The sequence below is a fragment of the Microdochium trichocladiopsis genome (genome assembly GCF_020744255.1).
Source record: "Microdochium trichocladiopsis strain MPI-CAGE-CH-0230 chromosome Unknown B0I36scaffold_5, whole genome shotgun sequence".
NCBI classification, from domain to species: Eukaryota; Fungi; Ascomycota; class Sordariomycetes; order Xylariales; family Microdochiaceae; genus Microdochium; species Microdochium trichocladiopsis.
Window position 1 is genome coordinate 693,448 of NW_025763548.1, and position 20,384 is coordinate 713,831.

Consider the following 20,384-nt stretch of genomic DNA (forward strand, 5'->3'; position numbering starts at 1 on the left):
CGTAGAGTACTAATAGCACACATTGGCGAGGCCCGTGCGATACTAGGACCTGAGTCTAGTCGTGATGAGCTGCCGAACACGGGAGGTAAAGGAAATCATAATTTGGCAAGCGAAGCTCTCCTCCGGCTAGCACATTAGCAGGACTTGCGAGGAGCGGCTTACCCTAGAGCTCTGAGACAGCGGCAGATGACTATGCTTTACAAGGATGGAGCCGCAGAAATCGTCGTCCACTACACTATGTACAGACGAAATCGACGTCCAGCCAGCTCGGTTGTGGAACACAGCGTTGTCCGCACCCAAATTCGTTTACGCGGTAGAGATGGGCAATCAATTCGGATCCTCCGCGGCATGCGCATGCCCCGCGCCGAGGGAGTTCTCATATGAGATCCCTGCTTGCCCCCCACCACCGCTGTGCTTATGGAACTGTTCTAATGCTTGTCTGGGCACTCATGAAATTGGACTCTCAGAAACCCATTCCTTCAGACCGTACAGGCAGTAGGATATACTTTTATCAGACCTTGGGGATAATATCCACAGTATAAGCCATAGTCCCTGTGTGAGCTCAGAGCTCAGGATGGGCTGCCGCTTTTGCTTGGACCGTGGATTTGACGGACAACATTGCGCGCGCCACAACGAGCGGCCGGAACCCTGTACCTCTCCTCCTGGCTGGCGGGGAAGATTGGGCCTGGGTCATGGTCCAGGGTGGTGGAAATGATTCTCTATGGACAGGCTGGTCTGATACTGCCTGCTTATCTGCATGTGGTTTGCGTAAGTTTCTGAGGACATTACCAGAAGGTAGTTATCATGCCCGCCACACGTCGAGGGATACGTGTCGAGGGGTCCTTGGGCCATACACGGGCATGTCAAGTACGCGTACGCGTCGGGAAAAGTGACGAAGTGAAATGCTCCAGTCGTGCAGGTGCTGGATTGTCTGTATCTTGTACTTCGGCCGCCTTTGCTGGTGCAAGCATCAATCAGGGCATGGGAACAGGAATGCGCCGTCGCTCCAGTCATTCACAATGCTCAAGCATCGTGCCTCTCGCATGACGAGGTGTGGATCTGTTGCTTAGCACAGACAACAGCCCTGGAGCAAGGGCAGCAACACAGCGGACGGTGGAGCTCCACTCGCCGCCTTCCCGCCCCAGCAGCGGCCCCCTCCAGCGGCAGAGTTTCGTGGCTTTGGTGGGTGGTGCGACAGGCCCTTTTCAGGACAGCCTGTCTGGCCCGCTTTCCGATTCGTCGTCGACCTGCGTGCCACATGCCACACGGCCCCTCCACACATTCATTCTCTTGTGCCCTCTCACCACTCTCCCCCAGCCAGTCGACCCTCGCGTGCCCTACGTCGACCCTGCATCAATACACATCTCCTCAGCTTTCCCGACAGCCCTCTGGCCCGCTGCGCTGCGCTTCCGACTTGCCACGACGTGTCGCCCTGCTATCATCCCGGCCCGGCATCCCGTGCTAATATCGCCCCTGAGCACAGCGCAGTCCCGACTGCACAAGCTTCTCCCCCAGTGTCGGAGGGCGTTACGCGTGCCACGTATTCTGGATGCAGACGGCATAGCTCAGGATCGGCCCCTTCTCTGCGCCTCCAGGCGAGCTCCAGTCTGAGGCTAACACCCCCCCCCCCCCCCCGCGGAAGCCCGACCAGTTTCGATGCGTCGCGGCGTGCTTGAAACAGCGAAGAAGTCCTGTTTCAACTAGACATCGGCGCTTGTGTCGCTCGGACAAGCTGCAACAAATCGCGCCTCAGATCACTTGCGCCACAGACATCCGGACGGACAGAACCAACAGGTCGACATCAGGCCATATATCGTTTTTGATCTCCAGACATCTTGGAAGGCGAACGGCACTTGAAGAGTGCAGGACTACGCGCTCCTCTTTTGCAAGCATCGGGCAGCGACCAACCACTGCACCTTTGCGAAAAACATGGCTGCCGCACGGCCAGAAGTGGGGGATATCCTCCATGTTGTCCGTGAGTTTCGCCTTCGAAGTCCTTCTTGCTGGCGTGAACCCCTGGAAGCAGGAACGTAGATGTGGATTTTTCGGCTCACTGTACAATCCTCCGCAGATGACTTCGTGGCGCGCAGCTCAGACGAATTGAGCCTAGCCAAGGGCGATAGAGTCGAGCTGATTGAGCGAGATGACGAATTTGGTGATGGCTGGTTTCTCGGTCGGCATATGGTAACTGGGAATACCGGCTTGTTCCCGGAAGGTAGGTCTCACGTCCATTGAAGCCTGACGCCTATCATATGTTGTGAATCTCGGTGACTGATTTCCCATAATGTCTTACGCTATAGTGTACACAAGGCCTCCTCCAAAAGGGCCAGCTGTTCCATCATCCGCTGTCCAGAAGCCGCCAGTCACAAAGCCCTCTACTAGCTCCAACGGTCCGCCGTCAACCTTCTCCGCAGGCATCGTCTCTGGCACAGGTCGTTCTCCGAGCGCTGGTACGAATCAGCTTCCTTCTGTCAACTCGGACCAGCGCTCCATGAGTATGCCCTCCAATTCAATAAAGCAGGAGAGCGCACCCAGCACGGTGCAGCGTAATCAGTTGGGCACCACGAGCCACAACCCCGCCGCCCGACCCTCGACTCAGGACAGCCATGTGTTGCACGAGACTCTGACCGTTATCGACGAGCATATTACAGATCTCCACTCGACACCGAGCAACAGCAACCTTCATGCAGCCAATGACTCAGGCAGCGAGTATAGTTCGCAAATGCCCGAGAGAATGTCTTACATACAAGGCGAGGAAACTGACGAGGAGGACGAAGATATGCATACACGACAGGAAGTTGTTGCGTGGACACCAGACCAGGTGGCTGAATACCTCTTCACGGCAGGCGTGGAGAAGCAACACTGTGAGGTCTTTCGCGATCAAGAGATCTCTGGCGAAATAATATTGGGCATGGATCAATCCTCGCTATTTTTGAAGGCTTTCGATTTGGGGTCGGTGGGTCGAAGGCTGAAGACCTGGCAGAAGATCAAAAACCTCCAGGACGAGGTCAATGGGATCATTCTCGATCGAAGGAACTCCCGGACGCATAGCGACGCGGGTTCAGAGGACTCCAGGATCAGGATGCGAAGCCGGACAAATACATTGACCAACTCGGTCCAGAGGTTACCGCCGATCACGGACCGTCCAGGTTCTCGTCGCTATTCTCAAACGCCAAAGATGGACCCTGTGTCTCCTCTCACACCGGTTTCGCCTCGTGGACTTGATGAGAATTCGAGGTACGCCAACCATCAGAAGCGACCCTCGGCAGCATCAATTCGCGATCTTCATCATTCGCGCCGGCATTCTTCAACTGGAGGGTACCCGGGAGGCGCGACAGGTAACAACGGAACCCCCAAGCTGAACGCGGCGGGAACATTCCCACTAGGTGATGGTGGCCACAAGAAACAACCTTCGTTTGACCGGAACTGGACGATGGGAAATGCATCTGCATCCTCAGTCTCGGGCCGACCGTTGTCCTCCACGGGCATGCATGATCTCTATGGTGGCTCTGACCAGGACCCTCGGGAACAGCTTAACGACTTGGATCGAGGTTATTTCTCAGGCACCGAAGTTGACAGCAAAAAGCGAAACGTGCTAAAGAAGCGCGACAGTGTGTCGTACGGGCAGCGGTCGAGCTACACTGAGCAACAACGAGCAAGGGCTGCCACCACTTCTGTGAATAGAAGCTCGAGATATGGCAGCATGGATGCTAGTCAGCTTGACTCTGTCCCGTCCGCCGCTCAGAAATATTTCGGACTATCTGATGACCACCGACGAAATGCCTCCTCGACGACCACCAGCTCAGTGCCACCACGACCGCCGACCAAGGACGGCCCATCACCCATTGTCACGAAGCTGGACGGAGCCGAGACACCCAAGAACGACTGGCTCGGGAAGTCCGTTGCGCCGCTCTCGAATTTCGGCGGTCTACGTGCTATCTCTGATTCTGTCACGAGAACTGATCGCACACGCCTGGCATCTCCCACAGAGTCGTCCCTAAAGGACTCCCCGCGCTCGAGCACCCCGTCAGCAGGTCCCAGTTTTGAACTTGATTCGCCTGAGGCGGGCAAGAGCCCACTTTCAAGCGCCACGCCAAGCAGCAGGAAGCCGATCAAGACAAAGGCAAAGAAGGAGACCAGCGCTTATACGCGTGGCCTTCAGAAGATTGGACCGCGTGAAGCCATCAAGGACGCTGATTACAGTGGATGGATGAAGAAGAAGAGTTCGCACCTCATGACCACCTGGAAGCCTCGCCTTTTCGTGCTGAGGGGCCGGCGTTTATCTTACTACTACTCCGAGGACGACACAGAGGAGAAAGGGCTCATTGACATCTCATTCCATCGGGTACTGCCTGCAGACAACGAGCGTCTTCAGGGCCTGCATGCCACCTTGACTGGTGCTAGCGCCAACCCCGTCCCTGCCGACAGCAGTCTTGAGACGACGGCCGATGCTGCTACGGCAACGGCCTTCATGGAGAAGGGCACAGACTCGATGTTTATCTTCAAGCTTGTGCCGCCTCGTGCCGGGCTCAACAAGGGAGTGACTTTTACCAAGCCCATGGTTCACTACTTCGCCTTGCCGAATTTGCAGCAAGGTCGCATGTGGATGGCGGCACTCATGAAAGCCACGATCGACCGCGACGATACTCAACCAATGACGTCGACATACCAGCAAAAGACAATCTCCCTTGCAAAGGCTCGGCAAATGAGGCACAGACCCCCTGCGCTGATGAATCTTGACGACAAGACTGGATCTGATACCACCGGCGATGGCAGTGAGAAGAAGGATGATGCTCTAGGTATATCCTATGGAGAGCTTGATAGCGCAGTATCCGGGCTTGAGAAGCTTGGCTTCTCCAAGTTGGAAAGCTTGTCGGCGAAGAAGGCAACTTTTGACAACGAGAAAGGTGATGGGCTTGATTCTTCTGCAGTAGGCAACACCCCTCAGAGTGCCTAGAGCGCGTTCTGTCGACGTCGTCTGGCACTACACCCGTTTGATTGAGACAACACGATTCTTGATACCCCTACAAGCATTCTTTACCTCATTTTTCCTATAAAGTAGGCCTCTGCGCAGGCCACAACCGCCAGTGATCCTGTTGCAACACGTATAGGCACGAAATGGAGGCTTATCCTTTGGTATGTGTGATACGCCGTGGTACACTCCATCTTGGCTGCATCCTAATGTATTGGGTAGCCAGCCATCGTGCTCCTCGACCTTTTCATCAACACTGCTGCACTGAATAATCGCAGGATTTGAGATTATGCGGCCAGCTGGGAGACGAATTGCTTGCGCTCTCTTCTGTCAGAAACGCGGCATACACACTGGCCTCATGTCCGCACTCTAGCTCCATCTTTTTTACCTTAGGTCGTATTGTATATAGCTAGCGCTGGTAATATTGTCACGTCATCACCACGTGTCACCTGGCATGTGCACGTCGATACATTTCGCACGAGGTGCAATACATAAGAATTACTTCGTCAGTTACTGACTTATGGAACAACCGCCCCATCTACCGCATCATGCAACCACTCCCCCGGCTTTGAGCACCATGTGATATGGACCGCTTGGCCTATATTCGTCCAGAATAATGTGATCTGCGATGTGTCGTTTCTGTAATTACAGCTGCATTTGTGATGCATATGTCCGTAACCATAACTATCGTGCAGCGATGACGAATATTAACAATCAACTAGAGGATAACACTAAGCTTGTGACAGTGGCGGGGAGCACTATCAAACAATCATCTCTGGGGTATGCGATTCAGGATAAATATGACTTGTTCTAGTGCGGGGGCTGAGAAACCACACAGAGTGCTATGCGGTGTCGTGCCAGACAACTAACATTTCTGCTACACAATGCCTACAATCACGAATCACATTGTACCTCGAGAATCGTAATAAATTGTGCTGAGGCTGATGCCAACCGATTCGTGTAAGATGATCAGAAATCACGTGAAATCTAGATATATGATCCTGATACCCTCAAACTTGTTATCCCAGCCATGGAAGTGCGCAATTCGGATCAACTCCGCAACGGTCTCCATGGTGGCTGAGTGGCCCGGCAGGGACCCTTGGGCCGAAATGAGGAACAATGAGTATAGAGCAGGCTTTGTCTCAGTCGAATCACCCATGACAGCCTGGCTCTGACACGAAAACCAGCTTCGACCTGCCAGAGGGGCTGTTATGCAAGCAACCCGCACATTGTGGTTGGTATCTTGGAAGAATGACCAACCCGATTTCAATTGTCATCGTAGATCGAGTTTCAAGGATCCGGTCTGACTCGTGACCATGAATCAACTTCGTGACGGAGTCTCTAGTGCCGTAGCCAACATGATCCTCTGCCGTAGCATATCCATGAGACAACAGCCGTGCCAACTTTCGGAAGATTGTGAACGGCAAAGTGCCGTCTTTGCTTGACGGGAGACGAGAATGAAACCCGAGCACAGCCTCATGTGTGCTAACTTTAGTCTCGGCAAGATGGAACAGGCTGCATCGACCAACAAAGGCCGCTTTATATGGCTCCTACTCAATGAAGCTGACACGGCTGACTTCTGATGGGCAGCATCCCCCCCCCCCCAACACCAAAATCTGTTCAGAAAATACAGACCATCCAAGGTGTCAGACTGGGCAGGGAAGGGACCTTTGTTCCGCATATGTCAGGCAATTGCATGGGATCCAAACATAGCTAAGCCACATTGGCAACACATCGCTCGTCTGGGGGTCACGCATTTGCGATACTCATCCTGGCTCAACACGCGCGAACCCCACGGCTACCATAGTAGTGCAGCTGCTCGTACCGGGCGGGACTGGGCATGGTGCGGAACCGTCCTTAAGCAGCATGAACCCGCATTTCGCGACCGGGATCGTCTCACTTGTGCCGTCCTGCGGCCGTCTCACTGGCCAATAAGTGAGGACGACGAGTCGGGTTTCTGTGTTGTTCTCAAGGCAATTGAAGCTGAGAGCCTAGCCTTCACGGGTTACCAATACACCATCTGTGTGCTTGCATAACTCTCCGACGAAGACAGGTCTGTCGTCCCTGCACCAGCTCAGGCGGGAACAGCAACGCGATAAATAGTATGCCAGTCTGTAACAGATGAGCTCACGTCTTGAAGACGTACTTGTTGCCGGGCGCCTGGATCAGCAGCACGGTGGCAGGAAATGGAGACGCTTGATCTTCGCGAGGCAGCAGTGTGGCTTCTTTCCCTGTATTCTCTCAAGCATACTACGGTAGGTGATGGTGTCCTCGATTACACATCAGACCACGGGCGGACCTGACATGCAGGTGCAGCTGCAGGTGACAGGGGCGCATGGTGCGACAGCTTTGGATGTGTGGACTGTCCAAAGACGAGCGATCACCGCGCGTGCTACTTATCGGCTGTGTCGCTTTGCACGCGTGTCTGGCGGCATCCCATGTTTCTGCGTGCTCGACGCTTCTGTTCTAAACGTGCTGCGCGCTCGGAAGTGTCGATGGTCGTTGCACAGAGCGTGTCTCGTCTCCCAACTTTCTCGAGCTTGGACTATCGTACCTGGAGCTAGCGCTCGCCAGAATAGCCGCAGCTGTCCACCATGCCTGCCGCCACGCCTCCACAACCACCACCGCCGCCACCACGCCAACAACATCAACAACAGCGCCAGCACCAGCAAGAGCACCAACAGCAACCACAGCAAAACAGCACCCAGCTCCTCCACCGTCAGATCCAGCTCAACAACGTCCTCGCCACGCTTGGGCACCTCCAGCCTGCCCCGCACACGCTCGTCGGCGCCGCCCCTACCACGATGCAGGCAAACGGCAATGGGGCCATGGCGGTTGGCCCAACCCCCGCCGGCCATCAGGCCGAGCTTAATATTATATACGGCATGGTCGAAGAGCTGTCCCGCCAGCTTGCAGAGAACCGGCGCGTGACCGAGGACATCGTATCAAGTCTCGGCAGGGTGCGCAACCGTGCCCGCGAGCGCGGTCTCTCCAATGACGATGTGCTTGACGAAGCCGCCGCCGAGATCTTTTGTACGTCTCCTCAGAACTCGTTGCACTACAATGCCCCTCTGCTAAACTCCTACATTTACAGCCCAGGAACCCAACATGGAGGCCGCCATTTCCATACTGACCGAATCCCTTGACCGCGCGAAGAACTCTCGAGATGCCAACCTCGACCTCGTCACAAAATATGCTCGCGTCCTCGCCACTATCCTCGGCCAGTTCCATACCTACAAGGAGAAACACATCGCCGACGTGTCCGCGTGGCATCGTTCATATCGAGCCCAGCTCGCCGAGGCTCGTGCCGAGAACTCGCGGTTGCGCGAGCAGATCTGGGACATGCAGGAGCATGCGGGCAAGGCCAATGCGATGCTGCGGGAGTTCAGGAAAAAGTACGACGAGGACGAGAAGCGCTGGGACCAACGCGTTGAGGATAAGGCCCGGAAGCAGGAACTTCGCTTCTGGAAACGCTTGGCCATGCCCGATGTCGCTGACGACGAGGAAGGCTACTGGAGCGATGACGACGATCTCATTGACCCAATGGAGAAAGAACGCCTGAAGGAGGTCGAGCGCAAGATTGCGGAACAGAATCTGGCTAGCTTGGCAGCGGGCAGTCAGCACAGTGAGGACGACTCGGATGGCGATGGTGAGCTCGCCCATCCACAAGGCATTCTTGGTGGTGTGGCCATGGAGCGCGAACGGGATGGCTCAATGCCAACTCCTCCGTCGAGACCAGCAAGTACAGGCAGCACCGGCGACCGTCTAGGATAGAGCTGTTTGCTATCGTAAAAGGCAAAATGCACCACGCGCAAGGCGGCCAGAAATCACCTGTCATGGGATAATATTTTGACCAACACGTCGGCAGCAGTTTCGATACACGAGTCACGAACAGTGATAGGAGCTTGAGGTCGTGACGATCAAATGGAAGCTATCGGGAAGAGCTCTGCCACTCTGCCAGCAGAGTTGTTACCAGGCAGGCCATACCCATCCCGCATTATCAGTCACAGCCTGTGCCCCTGACACGCTCCCTTGCCAAGCTTGCCTCTGAGAATCATGAACTCTCTACGACGAGGCTCACCGGTTTCAGGTCGAAAGGGAATTTGCCGGACCACGGTAGTCAACTGAACACTATCCAGAGTGATGGTCGAAGATTGGGCAGTTCGGCTCGAGTTGGCTGTCGGTCTTCGGCAGCGGTGAAGGACACACGATCCCCTCGAAGCTGGCTAAGCATGAGTACCGATGCGGCAGCTGGGGTGCATTCCTCACTGCGGGCAATTGTGTGCGCACTTTTGTGGCGGGTCAAGGGGCTGGCCGGCAGGACTTGACAAATATGCTGATGCTATTTTCTTGACGACAGCGCCGATGAAGCTGCACTTCACCTGCTTGTTTCTCCCTGGAACTGTCGCTGTGTGATGTGTCACGTGGCTTATCGCGGGCGGAGTTCCCATTAGCTGGCAATATCGCGATGGTGTTTCTGGGTGGGGTTTGGATGGCGCGGAGATGGTTTCTGAAGTTTGTGCCGTAGATTGGCTGCCGGCAGAATTACGACACACTCTCATCGACGGACATAGATCAGGTCGCACGTAGCATAAGTAGTTGCAGGGTATTTCCGAGTTATCCTCGAAGCAACTTCGTGTTTCTCCAGCCTTGGGTGAGCTCTCTCTTTAACCCGTGGCCTCGCCAGTTTCTGAGTTCACACGCCACGCCACAAGACGACGGTTTCACGCTCGTAAAATAGCCAGGATTAGCTAGTTGTCTCTGCTCATCGGCTTCAGTCAAAAGTGTTGTTCTATGGACCTCACCCGTTCAGAATTTCGCTCTTGCAGGTTCCGACGTTCGCATTATTTCCTTTTGGGATTTCCCGGTCGCTGAACCATTGATGTCTCGCTTTTCAAGCTGCCTGCTCAACAATGCTAGTTGGCTCAGCGGCACAGTGTACTTCGTGGACAACTTACAATGGTACGGCCCCTAACAGACTTAGGGAGCTTCCGATTCGTGAACAAGCGAGGCGCAACTAAGGTTCCGTCCGACTGCATCCGCGCGGAATCTAGGCATTGGTACGGTTTCCGGAGGTGTTGAGAGCGGCCGGGGGGGGGGGGGCATGCACATCGTTTCGTTGCAGCATGCCCAGGACCGTGGCTTGCCCGTCACAGTGAAGGTTCGATCTTGCATTACCGGTATGGCGAAGCCAGGTCCCTCCATCTGTTAGATGAGGCGAGGCTGCTGCTGATGCACCCGAGCCAGGAAGAGCTCAGCCGCGAAGTTCAGCATGATCAGCATGGTAGAGTATCTGCTGCAAGGAGTACGATCTCGACGCGTCTGGCGGGGAACTTCCCTTGCAGTGCAATGGAGTAAGGCACGTCGGTCATGATTATGAGGATTCTAGGTGCTACATGCACCTATCACAACTTCGAGGCAATTGCGAGTCCGCAAAGAGGTGCATCAAGCGTAAATACAGATGGAGACTCATGCAGCCCACAGGTGATCCGGCTGCGTGTCTACCAACCTCGACAAAGCAGGACAGTGCTTTAGAGCGGAGGCTATACCGCAGCTATAGTGTGCAGAAACAGGACCAGACAACGTGGGAGCGCAATTGCACAAGAGTTCTCGCCATACGCTCAATGTATCATCGAAAGCTATGACCGTTACAAAGTTAAGAAGGGATGAAGCCCAGAGTATCTACCTCGTTAGCCCTATGCTCAATGTCCCCGCGGGGAAGGAGGCCACACTGCCAAATGTCAGCAAGTCGAGAGAGCCATGTCTGTCTCCAATCCTGGCAATTTTTCGGTTTGCCTTTGCCTGGGCTGACACGCATCCAGAATATCACCTTGGCGTCCAGGCCAGAGTGTCAGCACGTCCCCGGTGCGTGCTTAGAGACACGATCAGTTCTCCAGACATCCATGTCGAGCTGCATCTCAAGTGGAGGTGGAGACATGGTTAGATTCACGCATACACTCATGCATCCCTGTGTGGGTAGTTTCAGGCATCGTATCGGAGCAAGTGCCGCGATCCAGGCGGAGCTCCATGCGATTTCGTAAGCTAAAGGGTGGCCGGCAGGATCAGGAGAACTGGGACCTGGAGAAAAAGCGAGTACAAGCCAAGGAACTAGATCCGGTCGTCGTCCAAGGCTCCTTGCCAAGGCAACTTGACTCCGCATAGCCTGGTGGGTATCGTGAAGGATGATGCGGGATATAATTCTATGAGATTGTTCCAAGATTTTAGCCTGGCCGCTGTCAGCCACTTTCAAGGTATCCCGGAGAATAGACAGCGAGGGTGGGGAAATGGCCATAGGCAGTTTGCTTTTGCTGACACGAGGAAACAGGGGTTTTGCTCTGAGCAGGGAAATTGCCAGGAAGGGCCACGGCAGGGTGTGGCAGCTAGCTGGGCGGATCGGGCCATCCGTTGAAACCCTGGATACTGTGATGAGTTCTCTCATAAAGACTTGGACAAGGTTGCCAAGAAGTGGTCCTCACTTGGGACAACACGTGAATGGGCCCGGATTGAGTACGACTTGTTCATTCTGCAGAAGCGCTGTCTCATCACGGCCGGATGCAAGAGCATCCAAGAGAAATCTGCCATGGCGTGGCATGTCTGGACATATCGCTTCGTGCGCTGGATGTGTGCAGGCGAAGACTCCATAATCAAGCTGGGCTTGTGCTTCGCTCCTGTGAGGACCGGGCGGATCCGAGAGAAAAGAGGTCTGTATGACAGACTAGGGCAAGCATCCCTGGCTCCACACGAGCATGGCCAGCTCTTGTGGTGACCTCCTTCCCAAAAACAGTAATAGCAGACCACAGGGCCCCAGGGTCAGGGACTGCAGGACTAGGGCACTATGAAGAGTCTGGCGGGAGCGAGAGCACAGCGGAGTCGGACTGGGCCGTGAGGCATTTTGGAAATGGGCGGGCACATGTTGTTAACTGCTGCTGTCGTGGTGTGGTGGGCGTATGCCAAGCTTTGCGGGTCCCCGTGAGCGAAGCGCTAAAATCGATGCTTAAATTGTTTATCTGCCTTCATGCCGGGCCTGCCCCGCGGAATAGGCAGGGGTGGACGGCAGCGCAAGGCCATGTAACGCTGGTGGGCAGAGGAACAGAGCGTAGGAGATTTGGGATGGGAGTACTCTTGCAGGGCGTTGCTCTCAGCTCTCAGCTGGCTGGCCTGCATGACCACGGGGTGCATGCCTACGTGAAATTACGGTGGCTAAGCACAAGAAACCACGTCAGTGAAGCCGAGGCAGGGTGCAGGCGCTGTCATTGAGTATGCGCGGTTTATTTGCAGAATGTTTCGAAGTCGCAGGAGAGCCAGGGCCCTAGGGGCAGCCGCACCTGATGGTGCCGTGCACCAGCGGTCAGGGACAGACTCTCCGCTCCTAGCCTAGGCCCTCGAGCAAGCAGGAGAGAGGAGGCGGGCGGGCAGGCTGACTGGTGGAGAGTCAGGGGTGGTAGGAACACCATTCACGAGGGCAGGGCCCGGGAGATCTGCCGGGCACGACCAATCACACACCAGGGACATCCACGCCGTGTTGGGCGTGCTCAGGCGTGCTATTGTCTGCTCCGAACGATGCTTGGCATATGTCAAGTAGGGCGCCTGCTCGGGCCAGGCGTGATGCATTACACATCTGCAGATGTGAAAACGAATCTTTGGCAGGCGAGAGCAGGCCCATGCGCGTGCGCCGCTGAGGTTGGGCAAAGCGACAACCATACGCAGTAGTTCGGACCTATTAATACCAGGCCAGTGATGCGCCCATCTTGCGAAAAAGCTTGATGTGCGCCTGTTTTGCGCGAAGGTGGGACGCTAGGAAGGGGCTGTCCCTTTTGGGGAAGCCGCGAGGCGCTGTGCGGACGCTCATAGGCAGGCCTGGCCTGCTTCTCTGCAGTAGGCGGGTCCTGCACGAAGCTCTGACCACTGCTTATCGACTCTGGGCCACGCACCCCCCGGGAGGACCACACAGAGTCACACCACCCGCACCTCGAAACGTTATTCTTCGCCCTCAGGGTTCTGGCGCCACCCCGTGCCTCGCCGTCACCGCGTCATCGCCAGTCCTCCTCAGCCCTAAGCTTGCAAACCCGTCAGTGGCCTCGTTCACGCCGAAACTCTGTCACCAGCCACGTGTGACGGGGAATGTGTACCGCGCCGCAGGCAACGTTGCAGGACACGCTCTGGAGGGGTCCTGGTACGGCCTCTGCAAGTGCGTGTGATGGTCTATCATCGCAGTGCGTTGGAACTGGGCCCAAGTGCATCGACTAGGCATCCCCGCCGCAGGGCGGTAAAAGGTGCTCCAGCAGTCGCTTGGCTATCATCGGGTCACCTCCGTGCAGGCCAAGGAAGGGGGGCTGTGCTCGCAGATCCTGCTCGTCTGAGGCCGCCTTTGTCCTTGTCCCAACTTGGATCACTGCTCGTCGTCGACGTACGACAGCATTTGGGAGGCTCTGCTTGGGCCAGGGGGACGCTCCGCCGAGCGTTGCCAGAACGGGTGCGCGAATTAGCCAGCGCTGCTGGCGGCAGGCGGAAGGGGAAAGGAAAAATGGATGGCTGAAGGGGGGTGGGTGTATGGCTCCAACGAGAACAGTCTCAGACGAAGGCTTTCCAAAATGATGCCCATCTCCCCGGCGCCGCCGCCGCGTGGCACCCCTGCGGCAAATTGCTGCGTGCCCCGTCTTGAGTTGGGCAAGAGACTGGTGGCAGCAACAACAGCACGTGTGAATGCACGCCAGGCCTGGTGCTGGTCCCCGTATGTGCGTCTAGGTCGGCACACTGTCATTGATGCTGCCGCCTTCCTCATGTAGGACAGTGCAGCGTCCGCCTTCGGCAATCCGTTCTCGACAACTCGTCGCGCCCTCTCTTGTTCCCACCGCGCCGGCCAAAATGATATAAATGCTGTTCTGCCCGTGCGACGACTCACATCCATGCTCGCATGTCTGGTCGTCCATCCTTCTTGTTATTCTCCTACTGCCTTTTTCTTCCTGCTCGCTCCAGCTAGGGTTTTGCTTTCGTTTTGCCTGATCAGAGCCTGGTGTGCGTCACAATGGACGACGTAGATCTCGAGAAGTCGCAGTCTCGGCCTGCAGGTGGCATTCGCTGGGATGAGGAGAATCGACGCTCGCTCTCCCAGCGCCCGAATGCGCTCCGCCGCACCCGATCGAACAGCTCCATGTCTATCCGCAGTGTGCGCTCCCGTCGTGAGGTTGACCCCGCTGTCGCGCTCCCTATTCAGTACCGGACTGTGTAAGTGCAGTCCCACATCCATCACCGACTGCATGGGGATCCTCGACTAACAGCAGCACTGACGCTCAGCTCGTTCGGAATCGAGCAGACCAAGGCCAAGGACGAAGCCCCTCTGGCGAAAGCAAAAGATGCTACGACTGCAGGTTAGTTCAATACTGCATAAAGGGTGGCGCCCTCTCTTCTTTTGCGACGAGGCTGCTAATTGTTGCACATCGACGGTAGAATTGTCCTCGCTCGAATGGCACACCATCACCACCGATGAGGCCCTCCGCCGGCTCAGCTCGACTCCAAACCAGGGCCTTTCCGATGATCAGGTCGCTCGCAAGTTCAAAGAGTTTGGCAAGAACGCCCCGTCGCCCCCTAAATCCCGCCGCCTTCAAAAGTACATCGGTTACATGACGACTGGATTCAGTCCCATTCTCGTTCTCGGTGCTGTCCTTGTCTTTATATCTTGGAAACCCCTAGGGGAGCCGAATCCGGCCGTGGCCAACCTGGTAGGTTATTCTCGTAGAGCAAATCCTCGTGGTGGGTGACTGACAGGGTGGTTGGCGTAGGCTCTTGCAATCGTCCTTGTCGGTGTATGGCTCATCAACGTGGCGTTTCAGACCTGGCAGGACTGGAGTTCGTCCAAAGTTATGAGTAGCATCAAGAACATGCTTCCAGAAGACACGCTCGTGATCAGAAACGGCACTCAAATTTCTCTCGGCGCGCCCGAGCTGGTTCCCGGCGACATCGTGTGCGTCAAGGCCGGCAACAAGCTTCCCGCAGATCTGCGCTTCCTCCAAGTCTCGACTGATGCCAAGTTCGACCGATCTATCCTGACTGGCGAGTCGCTTCCCCTTGCTGCCACCATTGACTCGACAGATCAGAACTACCTCGAAACCCGCAACATCGGTCTCCAGGGCACACACTGTGTCTCAGGCAACTGTCTTGGCTTGGTTGTTTCCACAGGTGACCGGACTGTGTTCGGCCGCATCGCCAACCTGACCAACACCCCCCAGACCGGCTTGACCACTCTCGAGAAGGAAGTTCTCCACTTTGTCATAATGATCTGCACTCTCATGTTCGCCATGGTTGCCATCGTCCTGATTTGCTGGTACGTGGCAAGACTGCAGGCTTCCCCGTATGAAGTGTGACTAGAGTGCTAACTAGTGATCAGGGGCGCCTGGCTTCGCAAGGACCACCCCGACTGGATCTCGATTCCTGTTCTGATCGTCAGCTGTGTCAGCGTTGCCATTGCCTTCATCCCAGAAGGCCTGCCCATCGCTGTCACATCTGGCCTCACGATCACAGCCAACATTATGCGCAAGAACAAGGTCCTCTGCAAGTCTTTGAAGACTGTGGAAACTCTTGGCTCGGTATCTGTCATTTGTTCTGACAAGACTGGCACTCTAACACAGGTAAGTCCTCAGTACACCTTATAACTTGATCGCCTCCATGGTTTAGGGCATCACTGACCTTCAATAGAACCGTATGACGGTCACCGAATGCAATATCGGCAACAAGGCGCTGGCAGCGGCTGATGCCGCAAAAGACCTGCAAGAATCGACAGACACTTCTGGTAGCGGCGTTAGCCAGCTGCGTATTCTCTCTGCTCTTTGCAACGGTGCCGAGTTCGATGCTGCTAGCATGAGCAAGCCCATCGAAGAGCGTCTCGTTCACGGCGATGCCACTGACCAGGCTATCATCCGCTTCTCCGAGGGCCTGGGCTCAGTCAGTCAGGTCCGACAGTGCTGGCAGAAAACCTACGAGCTCGCCTTCAATAGCAAGAACAAATTCATGATTCGGTCGTTCTCCATGTTCCGCCGCGACGTCCTTGGACAGACCCTATCTGAGGTGGAAGCAAGCTCCTGGCAAGGCAATGACACGTGAGTTTATCGCGGCTCTAAGAGATCTCATAAACGATAATGTCGAGCTGACCAACTTTTCAGACTCTTGACGATAAAGGGTGCCCCGGATGTTCTGATTGGCAGGTGCGGGTACTATACCACCAGCTCCGGTGAGACCAAGCCTTTCGACGCCGACATTCGCGCTTCCTTTGAGAACCAGAAAAACCTATGGAGTAGCCAAGGCAAGCGCTGCATTCTGCTCGCTCGCAAGATTGTCCGCCAATCTAGCATCAAGAACCACACTGGCACTAGTGGTTTCGAGGACGAGATGAACGAACATTCCAAGTCTGGGTTGACCCTCGTCGGCCTTGTCGCTATTGTCGATCCACTGCGGCCCGAAATTCGCGAGGTCGTCGAAACTCTCCGAGGTGCTGGGATTCGGATTTTCATGGTAGGCATTGCCAAAGCATCCGTTGACTGAAGATTGAGGGATTGACAGCTTTGCTATAGGTCACGGGCGATTTTGCGCTCACTGCTCTGGCCATTGCCCAAGATGCTGGGATTGTGAGAACACCAACGCCGCTTGTCGATGATGTGACTGCCCTACCACGCGAAGCTCCCACGGACTCCAGCAGTGATAGCGAGAGTCACAAGTGTGTCCGCACCTCGCTTGTCATCTCCGGACCCGAACTCATAACACTGAACGAGCACCAGTGGAAAGCCTTGACCCAGTACGAAGAGATCGTCTTCGCTCGGACCACCCCCGAGCAGAAATTGCGTATCGTCAACGAGTTCCAAGCAAGTTCCGGAATTGTCGCCATGACCGGCGATGGTGTCAACGATGCGCCGTCTCTCAAGGCTGCCGATGTCGGCATAGCCATGGCTAGTGGCTCTGACATTGCCATCGAAGCTGCTGACATGGTTCTACTTGAGTCATTCTCCTCCATTGTCGAGGCTGTGAAGTACGGCCGTGTCGTCTTCGATAACCTCAAGAAGGTCATCTGCTACCTGCTACCTGCCGGTTCCTTCGCAGAGTTCTGGCCTGTAATGACCAGCGTCCTTTTCGGTCTACCGCAGATCCTGTCATCGTTCCTGATGATTATCATCTGCTGCTTCACTGACTGCGCTGCTGCCACTGTCCTTTCGTACGAGCAGCCCGAGGCTGACGTCCTGCTTCGGAAGCCCCGCAACGTCAAGACCGATCGTCTGGTCAACTGGCAGCTTGGTATCCACGCTTATGGCTTCGTCGGTGTCTTCATGACTTTCACCTCATTTGCCATGTCGTACTGGTATCTCGAGCGTCGCGGTATCCCTTTTTCAGTTCTCTGGCTGTCCTACGGTGTGCTGCCCGATTCGATCGACCAAGACTACTACAACCAGTGCTTATACGAGGCTTCTTCGGTGTACTTCATCAACCTTGTCGTCATGTGAGTATAATGCTGTTCGCGTCTCCAGTCCCTTTTGATGCCCAGGCTAATCTTGAATGCTCCCGCCAGGCAATGGTTCAACCTCATGGCCATCCGCACTCGCAAGTGGTCTATCTTCCAACACCCCCCCTTGTTCAACCCGAAGACCCAGAATTGGTATCTCTTCCCTGCTATCGGCTTCGCCATCGTGATGGCCATATTGTGGCTTTATATTCCACAACTCCAGGACACTCTTGGCCTTGCTCCGGCGCCTGTGGAGTACTGGTTTCTTCCAATGGCATACGGAGCCTTCTTGTTGATTTCCGACGAGACCCGGAAGTACTTTATCAGAAGCCGGCCCAATGGATTCCTGGCCAAGATGGCTTGGTGAACGGATTTTGCAATGCATTTACAGGAGAATGGATGGCCATTCCGGAAACCTGGTCTCTCAAACACCGTCTTTGACCATCCTCCAGTGTAAGCGAGCGACATCTGGCTAAACTTGCCCGACCATGCATTACATAGAACGCTACTTAGATGCTTAAGTGCAGATTAGACTTTCTAATCAATAATTCCGTCGATTCCGTCGATGTAATCTGCCAGGTCTAAAAGATATCTATTGTGGCCCTGCCTTGAAACACGACATTGACACCCCCCTCTCCAACACGCACACACACACACACACACACACACACACACACACACACATACAAAATTTCATCCCAACAATTCCTTGCTGACTTCCGGCGAGTTGATGTAAGCAATACCGTCCTGCCTCCACGTGTCCTCCTCGATCCAGCTCTTCGTGGCATTAAGCACTATGTTCTGTGGCCGGTCGAGATTATATTGTGGCCACACAGGCAAGGCACCGACATCATAGGGCGCTTCTGTTGGACTGCCATTCGGATCAAGACGCCGGACGAAGTTAACATAGGCTTTGCCGATGGCTTGAGCCAGCCTCAAATGACTATCGTACTGTGGGCTCGGCCCAAGCAAGCCGCTTATGTTTTGAAAACTGAAGGCAACGTTCTGGAAGTGCTTTACGCCATCCCACTCGGCGCCGTTCCAAGGACGTTGGTCAAAGCGGTAGCTCCATGCTGCCTGGCCGCTCCGCGTCAGCAGCTCCGCCATTTTGCGACGACCGGAGATCATGACGAGGTCAGACCCAATTTGTGCTGCGCGGCGCCATTGCAGGCCTCGTGACGGATGGCGAGTGCAGTTTGTAATGGCGTACGGTGGCTGGTTGCACGGATCGTCAGGATACAGCTGGAACAATTTTCGTATGGTAGGAGGCGTGAACGAGTAGGACCTCCACGTGGGTAGGCTATTGAAGATGTCCTGATCCGTGTTTGGTGTACCAGCAATGGCAAATGTTTCGTCGGTGTTGGCGCCTGTGATGATTGGTACTTTGACAAACTTGTCATCCTCGATGAGCTGGCTTGGGTAACCTTGAAGCAGGTCGCCGTCCAGAATCGGGTTCCAAACGACTGACTGACGGGCAGAGAAAAGAGTGGCCTGGTCGACAGCTCTCAGACAAGCCAGCTGATCCTTCGCGCCCCAGCAACCGACACTGCGTGTAAGATTCTCGTTTGCAGTATTGTACCAAGACAAGCTCTCAATCTGGCAGCCCTGGGGCCCGCCACTCTCGAGGATGGCGCCACGGAACAAATTGTCGTCTCTGCCACCATAGGCGAACATTTGGTATGCAATGCTCTGAGCACCAGCACTCTCACCCCATATCGTAACCTTGTCTGGATCGCCCCCGAATGCAGCAATGTTATCTCGGATCCAGTGCAGGGCGAGACGTTGATCAGCAAGACCAGCGTTACTAGACCCTTCTGTTTGGAGCTGTGCCGATTGCATGAATCCCCAAAGACCGAGACGGTAGTTCATACTCACGGCGATGACGGGCTGGTCGATATCCTGGCTGACTTTGACGATCCCAGAGAGGTTGTATTGAGGATCAGCTGTGCTGCCAGCGTACAGGCCACCGCCATATACCCAGACGAGAACAGGAAGCAGGTCCTGTGGACCTTGTGGCCCCTTGCCAGAGGCCACACCCGGACTGCTCGCGGCTGGGCGAATGACATTGAGGGTCAAGCAATCTTCTGAGAGTGAAAAATTGGTGCCGTGTTGAGGGCAAGAGTACCCGTATGCAGTCGCGTTCCGCACTTCTTCGAAAGACGAGTTGATGCTCTGTGGCCATCTCCATCGCAGTGCACCGATTGGAGGCTGGGCATAGGGCATGCCTAAAAATGCATCTTGGCTCCAGTGTGGCAAGTGAACGCCCTGGTAAGTGCCGTTGACCGTTTGGGCTGTTGGGGCAGTGCCGTAGGCTGAAACTGGTATGGTCATAAGAAAGAGGACAAACAGGCTTCTGCCAGACCACAAGCCAGCTTCTGTGGCAGTTGTACCGAAGGGCACCCTCATAATGACCACACTTCAGTCTCTGATGACTCTGTTTATCGAGGAAGGTGTTTATGCCACCGATACCTCTGGACTTTTGCCATCATACTTATACATGCACCTAGATGGGAAGGGCAAAGTGCCGAAAGCTGGGGTAGTCTGGGGGATCAACAACGACCTGGCATCCTACTGGAGGAAAATTTCGGGAATCGAAACCCCTGTTTGGGGGAATGCGGAGGGAGTTGCAGAATGCCGTGATTGGAGCTGAAGTGTGCGCCAAGCAAGCATAAGCGCACAAAGCTAGACTAAGCCAGATCAATTCGAAGGAATGCACGAGCAGCAACCACCGTACGCGTGGAGTTGACATTGACTTTGGCCATGGAAAGGGATTAACACTGTTCGCATCATGAAATCCGTCACCAATCCGCCATCAGGCAAGGCCCCTAGTATTGACAGGCATTACCACGGGCATAATTTGCTGGGACGCATACGGTTGAAGATATGGAGCCGGCTCATGTGCGTGGTATTTATTGATATCCTCCTGCC

The 20,384-nt window shown here is 55.1% G+C and overlaps 4 protein-coding genes across 4 annotated transcripts; 3 read left to right on the forward strand and 1 right to left on the reverse strand.

Moving 5' to 3' along the window:
• Positions 1-1,929: 1,929 nt before the first annotated feature.
• B0I36DRAFT_243816 (uncharacterized protein) lies at positions 1,930-4,957 on the forward strand (the record flags this gene model as incomplete). Its single annotated transcript, XM_046150008.1, has 3 exons — positions 1,930-1,975; positions 2,072-2,215; positions 2,301-4,957. 3 exons carry the CDS (start codon positions 1,930-1,932, stop codon positions 4,955-4,957), a joined length of 2,847 nt encoding a protein of 948 aa, XP_046012451.1.
• Positions 4,958-7,776: 2,819 nt separating this feature from the next.
• B0I36DRAFT_243815 (uncharacterized protein) lies at positions 7,777-8,746 on the forward strand (the record flags this gene model as incomplete). The annotated part of the gene is made up of 2 exons (XM_046150007.1): positions 7,777-8,005; positions 8,067-8,746. The coding sequence occupies 2 exons, from the start codon at positions 7,777-7,779 to the stop codon at positions 8,744-8,746; spliced, it is 909 nt and encodes a 302-aa protein (XP_046012452.1).
• Positions 8,747-13,997: 5,251 nt separating this feature from the next.
• B0I36DRAFT_373954 (uncharacterized protein) lies at positions 13,998-17,823 on the forward strand (the record flags this gene model as incomplete). The annotated part of the gene is made up of 9 exons (XM_046160238.1): positions 13,998-14,197; positions 14,267-14,340; positions 14,420-14,691; positions 14,752-15,293; positions 15,357-15,597; positions 15,665-16,065; positions 16,129-16,477; positions 16,537-17,453; positions 17,523-17,823. The coding sequence occupies 9 exons, from the start codon at positions 13,998-14,000 to the stop codon at positions 17,821-17,823; spliced, it is 3,297 nt and encodes a 1,098-aa protein (XP_046012453.1).
• Positions 17,824-18,084: 261 nt separating this feature from the next.
• On the reverse strand, positions 18,085-19,562 carry B0I36DRAFT_322430 (Alpha/Beta hydrolase protein). Its single transcript, XM_046153846.1, has one exon. The coding sequence runs from the start codon at positions 19,323-19,325 to the stop codon at positions 18,150-18,152; it is 1,176 nt and encodes a 391-aa protein (XP_046012454.1). The 5' UTR covers positions 19,326-19,562; the 3' UTR covers positions 18,085-18,149.
• Positions 19,563-20,384: the final 822 nt, after the last annotated feature.

Bases quoted from the DNA above. Each gene is read 5' to 3' on its own strand.
- B0I36DRAFT_322430 (XM_046153846.1), bottom strand. From the start codon at position 19,325: ATGAACTACCGTCTCGGTCTTTGGGGATTCATGCAATCGGCACAGCTC.